The sequence below is a fragment of the Canis lupus genome, chromosome 17 (assembly GCF_011100685.1).
Source record: "Canis lupus familiaris isolate Mischka breed German Shepherd chromosome 17, alternate assembly UU_Cfam_GSD_1.0, whole genome shotgun sequence".
NCBI classification, from domain to species: domain Eukaryota; kingdom Metazoa; phylum Chordata; class Mammalia; order Carnivora; family Canidae; genus Canis; species Canis lupus.
Genome location: NC_049238.1, coordinates 49,863,154 through 49,877,926, shown reverse-complemented (window position 1 = coordinate 49,877,926; position 14,773 = coordinate 49,863,154). Strand labels below are relative to the sequence as shown.

Sequence of the window (14,773 nt, the reverse complement as noted above, 5' to 3'; positions counted from 1 at the left end):
AAGCCCAAGACTACCTGGTTTCATTGGTGAATTCTGCCAAACATTTAAAAAAATAATTAATGACAATCTTTATCAAAATCTTTTAAAAATGGAGTAGAGGGAACACATTCAAAGTCATTCCATGAAGCCAGTACTACCCTAATACCAAAGCAGGATAAAAACAATCTAAGAATAAAAAATTCTAGTTTGTCCATTTAAGTAGTCCTGCTCCAGCTTTCTTTTGACATCCATTTGCTTGGTAAAGTTTTCTCCAGCCCCTTACTTTCATTCAGCAGCTGTCTTTAGGTCTAAAATGAGTCTCTTCGTAGGTAACCGTCATACTTACTTGAAAAATTAATTTGAAGATTCACCCAGCTGAAGAGGTGGGTTAAAATGAAGTGTTCCAGAAAGAGTAATGAAGCAGTGCTAAAGGTGACCAGTGGTGAACTTTGAATCCAGTTTAACAGAACATTCGTCTAAATAGAAATTGTAGTTATAAGGTGAACAAAAATGTCAGAAGTTAATTTTAGGATGAAAAGCATGAAAACAAAAGCCAATTTACTTGTATTCTCTGTGTTTAATAGAAAAGACAAAGAGGATTTATTTTATTCATGGTTTGGTAATCAAATAGGTTGTTAAAGTTCTTATAAAACTAATATGTTATCAAAAGCACAGGAAACAAAAGAAAAATTGGAATTTATGAAAAGTTAAAACTTACATATCAAAAAAACTATCAACAGACTAAAGATAATTCACAGAATTATAACAAAATGCAAATCATATCTGATAAGGGATTAATATTCAGAATGTATGAAGAACTCTTACAACTCAACAACAAGAGTCTAATTTTAAAATGGGCACGGGATCTGAATAGACATTTTTCCAAGAAAGATACACAAATGTCCAAAAAGAACATTAAAAGGTGCTGTACATCATTAGTCATGAAGGAAATGCAAATTGAAACCACAGTGAGATACCACTCCATATCCATTAGGATGGCTGTTATAAAACAGAAAATAACAAGGGTTGGTATAGGTATGGAGAAATTGCAACCCTTGTGTATTACTGGAGGGAATTTAAAAGGATGTAGCTACTACAGAGAGCCGACATAGTGGTTACTGAAAAAAAGTAAACATACAGGGGTATCTGGACTCAGTCAGTTAAGCATTGGACTCTTGATTTCAGCTCAGGTCATGAGATCAAGTGTCAGTTGGGCTCGGTGCTGGGCATGGAGCCTGCTTAAGATTCTCTCCCTCTCCCTCTGTACCTCTGCACCCTTCCACTGTACACACACACACACTCTCTTAAAAAAAAAAAAAAAGTTAAACATAGAATTACTATATGATCTAACATATACCCAAAAGAATTAAAAGCAAGGATTTGAACAGATATTTTTATGCTCATGTTCGTAGCAACATTATTTACAATAGTGAAAAAGCAAATAGAACTCAATGTCTATCAGCTGATGAATAAATACATAAAATGTGATACATATATGCAGTGAAATATTATTCAGCCTTAAAAAGTGAAATTTGGCACGTGCTACATTGCTGATGAACCCTGAAGATTTTGTGCTAAGTGAAATAAGCTGGTCACAAAGGGACAAATATTCTAAGATTTCACTTGTATGAGGTACCTGGAGTAGTCAAATTCATAGAGACAAAGTAGAACAGTGGTTACCAAGGGTTGAACGGGAGGAGAAAAAGGGAGTTATGTGTAATAGGTAGTTTCGGTTTGTGAAAATGTGTGAATTCTGGAGATACGTGATATGATGGTTGCACATCAGTGTGAATGTACTTAAAGCCACTGAACTGTATACTTAAAAATGGCTAGAAGGGGAAATTATATGTATATTTTACCACAATAAAAAAAAATGCTACCAGAAAAACCCTAAGAGAATTTTAAAACTTGATAACTATCTTGCAAAATAAAAGTGCAAGTGTTGTGGACACCTGGCTGGCTCAGTTGGTAAAGCATACAACTCTTGATCTTGGGGTTGTGGGTTCAAGTTCCATGTTGAATGTAGAGATTACTTAAAAATAAAATCTTTAAAAAAAAAAGTTCAAGGGATCCCTGGGTGGCGCAGCAGTTTGGCGCCTGCCTTTGGCCCAGGGCACGATCCTGGAGACCCGGGATCGAATCCCACGTTGGGCTCCCGGTGCATAGAGCCTGCTTCTCCCTCTGCCTGTGTCTCTGCCTCTCTCTCTCTCTCTCTGTGTGACTATCATAAATAAATTTTTTAAAAAATTAAAAAAAAAAGTTCAAGAGTTGTATGCAGTCTGTATACTCAACATATTATCATTATGGAATTTGAAATGGGTGATGGGAAACCTCTGTTCTCAAAGTTTACTATCTTCATTTGCCTTTTATAATAGTTTAAGCATCTTATCTTGATTCCCTGAGAATTATTCTAGAGTTTGGTTTTTTTTTTTTTTTTTTTTTTTTTTTAATTCTAGAGTTAAAGTGTCTTATTGTTACAACATGGCCTCTAAACACAAGCCAGGTACTTCATGAGGTGCTCAGAAGTAGGCACAGTGATTTGTTGCAAGCCAGAGGGAAAAAGTGCACTCTGGTGTATTAGTTGATCTGACAGGATGTCAATTTCAACATGGTCCCTTCTTAAGGAACCTTCCAGGGTAATTTCAACCCTATATGTTTTTTCATCTTATATACTGACTTTAAACTCTAGATTCCATTTAAAATTTATCTTGAATTGAATGGGAAAAAAAACAGATATGTAACTATCTACATTGCAATCACAGTATTCATCCCAAAGCATCTAAAACCAAGGTTTGGTTGTTTGGGTTTTTTTCATAAGGTGACAAAAGCTTTCAGTTCATGGTCATTTTTTCTTCAGCCAAGAAGGACTAAAGCTTTTACTGTGTTCCTGGCAGATACTATACTAGATGTTACATTTACAGAAATAAACAAGATCCTAAAGATTATGGAGTATGTGGAATGTTGTTACAGATAATAAATAAATAGACCACAAATAAGTACATAATTACAAATGATAAGTGTTAAGAAAATAAAGTAGAACGGAGTGAGAATAATAAGAGTACCCATTTTTTTTTTGAGGAGCTCCGAAAGGCCTTTCTAAGAAATAACTTTAGAGATGAGGTCTATAGGATAGAGATGGGCTAGGTAGCAAAGATTAGAGGATGACAGAATGGGCAAAGCTCCTGAAAACAGGAAAGAGCTTGATACATTTCACAGATGAAAAGGCAATGTGATTAGAGCACAATGGTCTGATATTGTTAGATCCAAGATCATGCAGTGTTTTTGTAAACCATACTAAAACATTTGAATTTTATTCCTGTAGGCAACTGTGGTTTCCTTTACATTTGTAAAATGTATCTGCCAGCTAGATGGAAAACCACTTCATAGCTGGGAAGGCAGGGAGCCAAGATGGGAACTCTAGAAGTAGAAGCAAGGACACTAGTTAGTTAATAAGCTATTGACCGTAAACAGAGGTGTACACAATTAAGGTTGTAGCAAGAGTGCCACATAGAAGGTGGCAATATTAACATTTTATAAACGTATACTGTTTTTTTATGAAAATATGTAGGTGAGCATGAAGGTTCCAGATATCCAGTTAGAATTCTAGATCAATGTTAGCTCTCTTCTTGCCCCAAACAAAAATCTATACTTATACATTCTGCAGCTGCATGTGGCTACACTGTCTTTCAGTTGCCTTTCAGCTCCACTGACTTGATTCTCTCGTTCATCCACCCCTGCTCTCAGGGGTTTATTGTTTGACACCTGACTACGAACCTGACACAGTCACCTATCTTGGAGAACAAAGGGTGGCGGTGAAGAGTTTGCATGTGTTTGCTGCTAGTGGTGTGTGTTCTCTGGTATCGAAGTATTTGTGAGGAACGATCCCCATGTATAATTGTTATGTTGTACCGTAATATATAATATCGGGGTTTTTTTTTTAATTAAGAAGGGGACATATTTTTTCTGTTTTCTTCAAAAGATACTGTAAGAGATAGCTATGTCCTGAATGCTAGAATCCAGAACTCAAAAGAAAGGTCAGCTAAAGAAACATATATGTTGGCCAGTATGTAGATAGTGTTCCGTCCATTGGTAATTGATGAGTTCACCCAGGAAGAAAAAGGAGTTCTGACTCCCTGAAGAACTCTAGCATTTGGCAATTTGGTAGAAGAAGGGTCTTAAGGATTTGCCAGAGAGATGGGGAGTGAATAAGAAAAAGTGATGTCACAAAAGCTGAGAAAAAGCCCAATTTAATCTATCTATGCATATGACCCAACAGGCTTAGTAGGATCCTTGCAATCTGTCCTTAAAAATCCTTCATGACTTACTTATATTTGCACTATATTGATGAGACTAATATGCAGATCTATTGCTGTATATATTTTAGGTGCTCAGAAATGTTCTTTACTTCTTTTATATGGCATGGATAAACTTCTCTTACCAGTGGACATAGGAATATTGAAATGTATTTTAAAAGAAAATAAAATTACTTTCAAATCTTGTAGTTCTTTATCACGTAAGACTTTCAGTGTTTTGTATCTTGTATTGTCAGATAATCTTCCTAAAACATAGCTGATTATATTTTCCCTTTACTTAAAAATTTTTAATGTTGCATTTCATATACAATAAAATTTGTACTCTTTAACTTGGGATCCCATGGTCTGCTGATGGTCTGCTGAATTTTGTCCCAAATAGTTATTTTTTAATATTGCCTACTGCTTTCTTTAATGTATTCTATGATCTGGCCTGACTGCAAAGTGACCACTATTCTTATATACTCTTTGCTTCCCTGCCTCCTTGTCTTTGCTCATGCTTCACTGCTGCCTAAAATGTCTTTCTTCTTTCCTTGGCATATTTCAGAAAGCCTGCTTATTTTCCACATGACAGTCTATATTTTCCTCTCTGAACTAGAAATTGTCTCTCTTCTGAACTGATACTCTCCTTGATCTATCCTCTGTCACGTGCTTCTCTACTATGTACTGTTGCAGTTTATTGTACATGTCTGACAGCCTCAACCTGACTGACATCGCCTCCTGATTACACTATGACACTCCTATTGCAGTACCTTTTTAATAGAAGTGGTTTAAGAGGTAAACTTTTTGTCTTTCTTCAACTTCATGTCTATATTTGTGTTAATTGGACTACTTTCCCACCCTTCCGCAGGATCCAATGATGCCATTGCTCCAGATTTCCCAGCAGAAGTGCTAGGCACAAGGGATGATGACCTCACAGTCCCTGCTAACATTAAACATAAAGAGGGGATCTACAGTAAGAGGGTGGTGCCTAAGGCATCCTTGTTAGTAGGACGAAAAACCCCTCAGAAAGATAATGCAGGTAACTGAATTGGCTTTGTATATTTTGTGGCCTTTTTCCTTTGACCCAAATGAGAATATTGTCCAGCCTTTATCTTTTTTCTGGTGTTAGACAAACTTTTTTCTGTTAGCTGTGTTATTGGTTATCAACAAGAAGGTAAAATATTTACAAAATCTTTTAAAACACTTCACAGAATTTTTTTTTTTTTTTAGGATTTTATTTATTTATTTGACAGAGAGAGAAAGCCACAGAGCACAGGGAGAGGGAACAGCAGCAGGGAGAACAATAGAGGGAGAGAGAGAAGCAGGCTCCCCACCAAGCAGGGAGCCTGATCCGAGGTTTGATTCCAGGACCCTGGGACTACAATCCTGGCCAAAGGCAGATGCTTAACTGAGCCACCCATGCACCCGACAGATTTCTTGAAACTATAAACTTTATTTTCACTCTGGGAAATAAAATATACTGCAACTTTTGAAGTGAAATAGTATCCAATCAGGAATGTTTTAGAAACTGAAATTCATAGAAAATCTTGATTAAATTTGCTTCATGAATTCATCTGATGGTGCAAACTACTGTTTTCATATATTGGATTCTGCAGGAACATATATGGCTCACATGGTGTTTTAAATTTTCTTAACATTTTGCTGCCAACATTTAAAAATAAGATGTTGAAAAAAAAAAATAAGATGTTGGACTTCCTTGAAAAATCAGAATATCTGGTTGCACTCAGCTTGCATTCCTCCATGGCAGTAACCACCTGCCCCTGTCACATGGTTGATCTGTGCAGAGAGGATGTACATTCTTGTGTTTGCTTCAAGTTCCCACACTTCTCAGCCATTCTGCTTCATTCATCTACCTTATCTGTCCGGTCACTGTGGGTATTTGAGTTTTCAACCTTATCCCCAGATATAGGCCCTACTGCATTATAAAAGCTTTTAATCTTTAGAGACCCACTTGACTTTTTTCCTCAGCATCCCTGCATTGTACTTCTTTAGTTGGTACATGGTTGCATTTATTAAATAGAGACTCCAGTGGCCACTGAAAATTCTACATGTATAACTGCCTGTGTTGCTTTATTCCATTTAGGGTTTTTATTCCTGTGCATAGCTATTAGCTAAATAGGTGCTGCTGATCCTAGGGCAGTTTTTAAACATGGATAATTCTGTGTTCTAGTTTGGGTACATATTGTTGATTTAATGCATGCAATAAGGCAAAAAAATTCAGAAACGTCCTTGAGATTGATAAAGTCTAAATTCAGCATAAGGGTTGCTACTAAAATGACAAAATGGCATCTGACACTTTATACAGGAAATTGTATCTGTAATGCTTTATTTCTTAAGCCCTCTGGTTGACACACTATGTTATATCTTTAGTAATCTCTACTGCTTTTCTGATTTCTTTGTTGAAAAATATTTATATTTAGCAATGAGATGAATCTCTTGAACCCATTGTAAAAAGATATGACCATTATTAACTGTTATCCTAGTTGTTTTATTGGTGATTTTTAATATATTTAGTTACATTATTTTACACTTGAATTTTCTCATATAATAAGAAAAAAAAGGGCTGATTTTAAAAGACCAGTAAAGGGCACCTGGGTAGCTCAGTCAGTGAAGTGTCTGACTTTGGCTTGGGTCATGATCCTAGGGTCCTGGGATAGAGCTTGGCATTGGATTCCTTGCTCAGCTGGGAGCCTGCTTCTCACTCTCGCTCTGGCTACCAGTCCCCCTACTTGTGCTCTCTCTCTCTGTCAAATAAATAAAATCTTAAAAAAAAAAAAAAAAAAAAAACCCAACGAGATAGATAAATCTCTAGCAAGTATGACCAAGAAAAATAGAAAGTAGAAAGTGTTAGACAATTTTAAAAGGACATAATTTCAGGAGGTTTTTAAAAATCATAAGACTATTATATATAAAATCTATGTGGTACAGATGCTTTCCTAGGATTATATAAAATATCAAATTGGCTCAATAAATGACAAAAACTTTGAATAAACCGAAGAACTCAAAGGAGTTGTTCAAATCCACTTTCGCCCTTTGAAAAAGATAACTGATTTTTTTAAAGTATTGTGTCAAGCCAGTAAAGAACAAATTTCATTTAAAATGACATTTTATTTAAACCATCATTGTACACAGAAGAATATGAAAAGCTTTCCAATTCATGTTGTAAACCCACCATAACTGTCACAGCTTAAAAGCTGTGGTGGGGCCTAAAAAATGCTTTCTTTCCTTAACATAAAAAGAAGTTTGGGGGTTTGTTTGGACCATGTTTTTTGAGGTAAAGGTTAGTTGCCTATTGTGTAGGTTGTCTTCTCCTTCTCTGTGGAATTACATGATGCCGTTATTCCAGATGCCCAAGTTCAGGTTTCCATCACTGACGATGAGAACCTCTCAGACAAAAACCAGAAAAAGGAAATCTACACTAAAAAGGCAGTGACTAAGGCTGCCCAACCTGAAGAAGAATCTTTGCAGAAAGCCTCTAAAGGTAACTGAACTGGACTATCTGTGTATTTTTTTTCTGGCTTTCTAAAATGAGTATAAACAGAAAAGTATTCTCTGTTCTTTACTATCTTCAACCTTTGTCTTGCTCATATGAGAAATAGAATATAGTTGTAATTTTATTGGTGTGGATTGGCAGGTAAAATTAACATGTTTAAAGCTCTTTAAGACATTTCTGGAGAACTTTGTGATTATGATACACAAGTTAATCTCATTGCCAGAAATTCACATAACAGACTTTCCTGATTAAAAAAAAAAAAAAAAAAACTTATAAAATTTACTTAAGTACCTATGTAGTTAACTTCAATGGGATTATGCTGATTAAAAATGCCTATAATAGCATGTTAAAGTTAGGATTTGTTTTGGCTCTGAGAGATGAAAACAAAAACAAAATAACATTGGCTTAAAGAAGACAGGAAATTATTTCTCTTTTTGTAAAAATCCAGATGTGGACTACAGCGTATCAAGGAACAAAGCTCTTTCTCTCCTGTTGCTCTAACATTTTTAGCCTCCATTCTCATGCAGTCGCCATCAGGCCTGTATTCCAGCCAACAGAAAGGAAGACTGGGAAAGAAAAAAGTATATTCCAAAAGTTACATGTACCATTCCCCTTCCACTGTATTGGACAGTCTTAGTCACACGTCAACACCAACCTGTGATATAATCTCTATTCTGGTAACCATATGCCCAATGAAGTCAAGGTTCTTTCTTTTCTTTTTTTTTTTATACAGAAAAAATACAGAATCTTCATTTTTCACATGTAAAAGAAAGAATCTGTTCATTCTGACAGCTTTAACAGGCTTGGCCACCCAGTGGGTTATACACACTCTTAGGAAGGGTATTGGAGTGAAGTGGTCACTTTCCCCTATCAGACCCCGGCTTCATTTTCCACAAGGATGCCTTATTCAGAACAGCTTGTGGGGTGGCTGCAATTGAATCTCACCTCCAGACTATGAAACCAGCATTGTTAGCACAAGTTTTATGGCTTCTTTCATTTCGGAATGTCATGTTTACTGAAGTGAAACTTTTCAAGTAGGAAGGCCAAAGTACTGCCTGCTCAGTAAAACAAAACAAAACAAAAACCACTCTGTAGTGCTCTAGATTGCAGGCAGACAGTCAGTAGTAAGATAAGTGTCAGTAGCCTGTTCCTGACAGATTATACAGCAGCTGTGGCTCAGAGATTTCTCTCCGTGCAAGATTTTTTTTTTTAAGAATTTATTATTTTTTTCAAATCATCTCTATACCCAGTGTGCCGCTGGGACTTGCAACCCTGAGATCAAGAGTCACTTGCTCTACTGACTGAGCCAGCCAGGCACCCCACCCTATAAGGTTCAAAATATTGAAAGATTCAAAGTTTGGCAGCTAGTTGGCTTTGATAAGTTTGCTATGATCTAGGGGTATTTGGGCACTTCTTTGAGAATCAGCCTTTAGCTAGGGTTATGCTTCAGCTGTCTTGAAAAGAAGTCCCTGTCTCCCTCTCATACAAAGTCAAGGAATAGAAATACAACCCAGGGTAATTTTTATACATCTCTTGGTAAGTGCTTACCTCAAAAGGAGGCTTCCCAACTAGAAATTTATGGCAAAGAACCCCAAGGCTCCAGAGCATCTCAGCACACATTCAGCCTTTAATCATCTCAGGGGGCAAATAATCCAGAGTGCTACAGTAGGTAGTTTGGGAAGATGAGGACGTATACCAACTACCCAAAATCTGTAATCTTAAACTCTCTAGTTGACTCAAGGAACAGGTTCACTGGCTCAATGTCTCCATGGATAACTCTCTTTTAATGAAAGTAAGACAAGGCATTTGCCAGTCCTATGACATAAGAGTAGCAGTCTTCTCGTCAAAATGAGAGTTTGTGAAGTTCTCCATAGACAGGTCCAAGGGGTGCATATTCTAGAATTAAGTAAACTGGTAGCATCATAGTAGTAACCATACAGACTGAAAATATTTGAATATTTAAGGTGGGATTGGGTTTCTACTTCTCTTCTCAGCTAATGTTTACCTCTTACTTTCTCCAGTTGAGCCTTAAGTAATATTTTAAGAGCCAGGATAAACTTGCTTTGTTTTTCTCTCCCCAAATAAACATTATCAAAATTTCTTTTACCCAGCAGCCAAAATCTTTTACCCAAAATCTTCCAAAGCCCATTGTTTTTTTAATTCTTCATTTCTCTGTTTGATACCAGTTCCTTTTCAGAACTTCTTCTAAAGGATGATGGCTAAGGCTGCTCTTTGGGGTATTATTCAGTGATCTAGGGACACTGGTTGCCTACCATTACCTCTGCTTCAGATTCTGAACCAATTAATGGCTGGAAACAAGATTTTGTGCTCATGAAGGGAGGCATTTGAAGGACACAAGATCTCCTCGATCTGTCCACTCTATTGTCAGGGTTTTATTTTAGAAGCTAGAATAAGGGATTTCAGAGGACAGCTGGTAGTCTCTGACACAATTGTAAATAGAAACATTTTGGAGTATAATTAGCCACTTCTCTTTTTTTGTGTATTGCTTTTTTTCACAAGTTATGTTGTATTCTGGGCAACACTTCAAAATTTTACCCCCCTTTTTGCTGTTACTAAATGAATGTTCTAGAAACAGACTATGTTAATCTCATAATCAGAAAGTTTTCATTACCCTTAAGAATAAATTCTGAACTCTTTTAGCACAGTCTTTCCAAATAATAAAATCAGCTCCCAAACAGCTTTTTAGGCACCTCTTTTCCTTATATATTCTTTACTCAAATAAACCATATATTTGCTCTGTTACTTAGATGTTCAGTTGCTTTTCTGTCTTGTTTTCTTATATAGTTATCTTTGCCTAAATTGCCTTTCTCTTTGTCTCACTGTGTATCCCAGCTTAGCTAACTTCTAACATCCAGATCAGTTGTTTCTTTACCCTAGAGTTCTTTCATGATCCTCCTAACTAGAAGTAGTTTCTCCCTTTTTTGAGTACATAATCTGTCTTTCTCTTATGCTGTAATTCTTTTATTTTCTATACCATCGTTATCTTCAATACCAGTTACAGTGCCTTCTTACATATTAGATGCTTGAGAGGTTTTTAAAAATATTTTTTGTCAACCTTCTATCTGGATACTGTGTTAATTTACCCCTCTTAGGTTCCAGCGATGCTGCTGCTGCAGAGCACTCAGCTCGACTACAAGACATAAAGCTTGAAAGTCTGCCAGACACTAAAGCCATTAAACAGAAAGAGGAGATCCTTAATAAGAGGACATTTCCTAAGGAAGCCTGGAAAGAAGATAAGGAATCCTTGCAGATAGATATTGCAGGTAATGGGATTGGGGTGTAAGGGGAAGGAGAGAAGAGTTTGAGGGGGATTGGGGTGTCGGGGGAAAGGAAGAAGAGTATGAGGGGGGAGTGACAGAGAATAAGAGAGAGACAGGGCCTGTGTGTGTGTGTGTTTCCATTTTATTTATTTATTTAAAGATTTATTTATTTGAGAGAGAGAGAGAGAATGGGAGCAGGGGGAGGGGCAGAGGGAGAAGGAGAGAGAAACCTCAAGCAGATTCTCTGCTGAGAATGGAGTCCAATGTGGGATTCAATTTAAGGACTGAGATCCTTAAATGCTGAGATCATGACCTGAGCTGAAATCTAGAGTCAGGTGCGCAACTGACTGAGCCACACAGGCACCCCTCATTTTATTCTGATAATAACATTGCCTCACAATTTAGAGTTTCACTCCTCCTCCTCCTCCTCCTCTTCTTCCTCTTCTTCTTCTCCTTCTCCTTCTTCTTCTGTATCACTTCATTATGTAAAATAATTGTTACTTCTGGGGAAAGGTATTATAAATTTAGAAATAGGATTACAAATAAATACTTCAGGGCAGCTCCCGTGGCTCAGCAGTTTAGCGCTGCCTTCAGCCCAGGGCGTGATCCTGGAGACCCGGGATCCGGTCCCATGTCAGGCTCCCTGTATGGAGCCTCCTCCCTCTGCCTGTGTCTTTGCCTCTCTCTCTCTCTCTCTCTCTCTCTCTCTCTCTCTCTCCTTTCTGTGTATTCTCATGAATAAATAAAATCTTAAAAAAAAAATAAATACTTCAGGCTGGCAGTAATAGAAGTATCATGTTTCAGTACAGAAACAGGGGAAAACCTAAAATTTGAAGGCATTCCAGAAGACTGTAATAAAGACAGAGCCACAATACAAACATTTAAAAAATTATAGTAAAAGAGTCGAGATTAGATCTGTTTATGTTTACCCATGGCCCCCTATTTCTAACATGAAAGAACATATAGAACATAAGTCATTACTACCTAGCTGTCAAACTTTACCACTTAGAGGAAGATAAAATATACCCAGATAAGGAAAGAAAGGAGTCAAGGCATTAATCTATCCATATTGTATTTCGAAAATAGTCCAGATGCAGTTACTCACATCAAGATTAATAGATGAGATAACATATAAATGATTTTCCACAGGGTGCCAAGACTACACAGTGGGGAAAGTAGAGTCTCTTCAACAAATGGTGTTAGAAAACTGGATATCCACATGAAAGGAATGAAGTCGAACCCTTACTTTTTACCATATATAAAACTTAACTCAAAAATGGATCAAAGATCCAAATATAAGAGCTAAATCTAAAACTCTTAGAAGGAAACAAGGGAAAAGTTTCATGACATTGGATTTGGCAAGGATTTCTTGGATATGACACCAAAAGCATAGGCAACAAAAGCAAAAATAAATCAATTATATTACTCAGAATTAAAAACTGCATTAAAGGGGCAGCCCCGGTGGCCCAGTGGTTTAGCACCATCTTCGGCCTGGGGTGTGATCCTGGAGACCCGGGATCAAGTCCTGCATCGGGCTCCCTGCATGGAGCCTGCTTCTCCCTCTGCCTGTGTCTCTGCCTCGCTCTCTCTCTGTCATGAATAAATAAATAAAATCTTAAAAAAAAAAAAAAAAAGCTGCATTAAAGGACACAACAGGGTGAAAAGGTAATGATAATTGGTTAATATCCAGACCATATATGGAACTTCCATAATTCAGCAGCAAAGAAACCCAGTTTAAAAATGGGCAAAGGAAAAAAAAAAAAAAAAAAAAATGGGCAAAGGACTTGAATAGACAGTTCTCCTAAGAAGATATATGAATAGCCAACAAGCATATGAAAAGATGCTTGAAATCACTAATCATCAGAGAAAGGCAAATCACAAACCATAATGAGATACCACTTCACACTAATTGGGATATGAACAAAAAGAATAGAAAGTAACAATTGTCCCAATGATGCAGAGAAACTGGAACCCTTGTGCACTGTTGGTATGAATATAAAATGTTGTAGCCATTATGGAAAATAGTATTCAGATTCCTCAAAGAATTACAAATAGAATTACCATGATTCAGCAATCCCAGTTCTGGGTATATATCCAAAATAATTCAAGGCAGTATCTTAGAGAGATCTCCATTCTCATGTTCATCACAGCATTATTTACACTTAATCCAATTCCGGAAACAGCCCGTATGTCCATCAACAGATGAATGGTTAAAGAAAATGTGGTACATACATCCAAAGAATATTATGTAACCTTGAAAATGAAGACAATCCTGTCACATGCTGCAATATAGATAAGCTCAAGGACATTGTGCTAAGTGAAATAAGCCAACACAAAAGGACAATACTGTATATCTCACTTATATGAAGTATCTAAAGTAGTTAGAATTATAGAAATGTAGAAAATTATTTGCCCATGGTTGGTAGAGAGGAGGCAAGAAGAATTGGTGTTTAGTTGATATGGAGTGTTAATATTGCAATATGAAGATGTTCTAGAGATCTATTGCACAACAATGTGAATATACTTAACACTACTGAATTGTATACTTAAAAATGGTTAAGATGGCAAATGTTATGTATGTATTTTTTACCACAATAAAAGAAATGTATAAGATGGAAAAACAGAATTACAACTCTGCAGTGGGTAGTGTAGGAGACATAACTTGGAAAAGAAAAGTAGAACTATAATCTGTAAAAGCATATTCTAGAAGACACGAAATTTTTTCCTACATGTTATACACTATAAATAATTATAGAAAATGTGAAATGTGTTAAAGTTTAGATAGTAGGGCAACCCTGGTGGCCCAGCGGTTTAGCACCGTCTTCAGCCGGGGTGTGATCCTGGAGATCCGGGATCAAGTCCCAGGTCAGGCTCCCTGCATGGAGCCTGCTTCTCCCTCTGCCTGTGTCTCTGCCTCTCTCTCTCTCTCTCCCTGTGTCTGTCATGAATAAATAATAAATAAATAATCTTTTTTAAAAAAGTTTAGATAATAAGAGGTAAGAAGATTTAGGGGATCAGAGAACAAATTGAAGGAAAAGAATTGTAAAAAGAAAAAGGAGGGGCAGCCCGGGTGGCTCACCGGTTTAGCACCACCTTCGGTCCAGGACCTGATCCTGGAGACCCGGGATGGAGTTCCCACGTCGGGCTCCCTGCATGGAGCCTGCTTCTCCCTCTGCCTGTGTCTCTGCCTCTCTCTTTCTCTCTGTGTCTCTCATGAATAAATAAATAAAATCTTAATAAAAAAGAAAATAAAAAGGAGATGGAGGCTATTAGAAAAAATAATTTGGGGATCCCTGGGTGACTCAGCGGTTTAGTGCCTACCTTTGGCCCAGGGTGAGATCCTGGAGACCCGGGATCAAGTCCCACATCAGGCTCCCTACATGGAGCCTGCTTCTCCCTCTGCCTGTGTCTCTGCCTCTCTCTTTCTCTCTGTGTCTTTCATGAATGAATATATAAATAAAATCTTTAAAAAATAATAATAATTTGACGAATGACTGGAAATCTAGCACAATGATATCTGTTAGTGTCTCCAAAGAAGATAACAAAAATAATAAGATATACAAGGAAAACTGAACCTACAATTTAAAAGGACAAACTTAGGGATGCCGGAGTGTCTGAGCAGTTGAGCATCTGCCTTTGGCTCAGGACATGATCCCAGAGTCCTGGGATCAAGTCCCACATCGGGCTCCCCACGGGGAGTCTGCTTC

General features: G+C 37.1%; 1 protein-coding gene across 1 annotated transcript in view; it reads left to right on the top strand.

The window, feature by feature from the left end:
- ALMS1 (ALMS1 centrosome and basal body associated protein) overlaps positions 1-14,773 on the top strand; it is a 215,567-nt gene that overhangs the window by 143,791 nt on the left and 57,003 nt on the right. Inside the window, exons 16-18 of the mRNA XM_038561747.1 lie at positions 5,140-5,310; positions 7,639-7,773; positions 10,899-11,069. Coding sequence (XP_038417675.1) covers positions 5,140-5,310; positions 7,639-7,773; positions 10,899-11,069 — 477 coding nt within the window. The remainder of the gene's footprint in view (positions 1-5,139; positions 5,311-7,638; positions 7,774-10,898; positions 11,070-14,773) is intronic.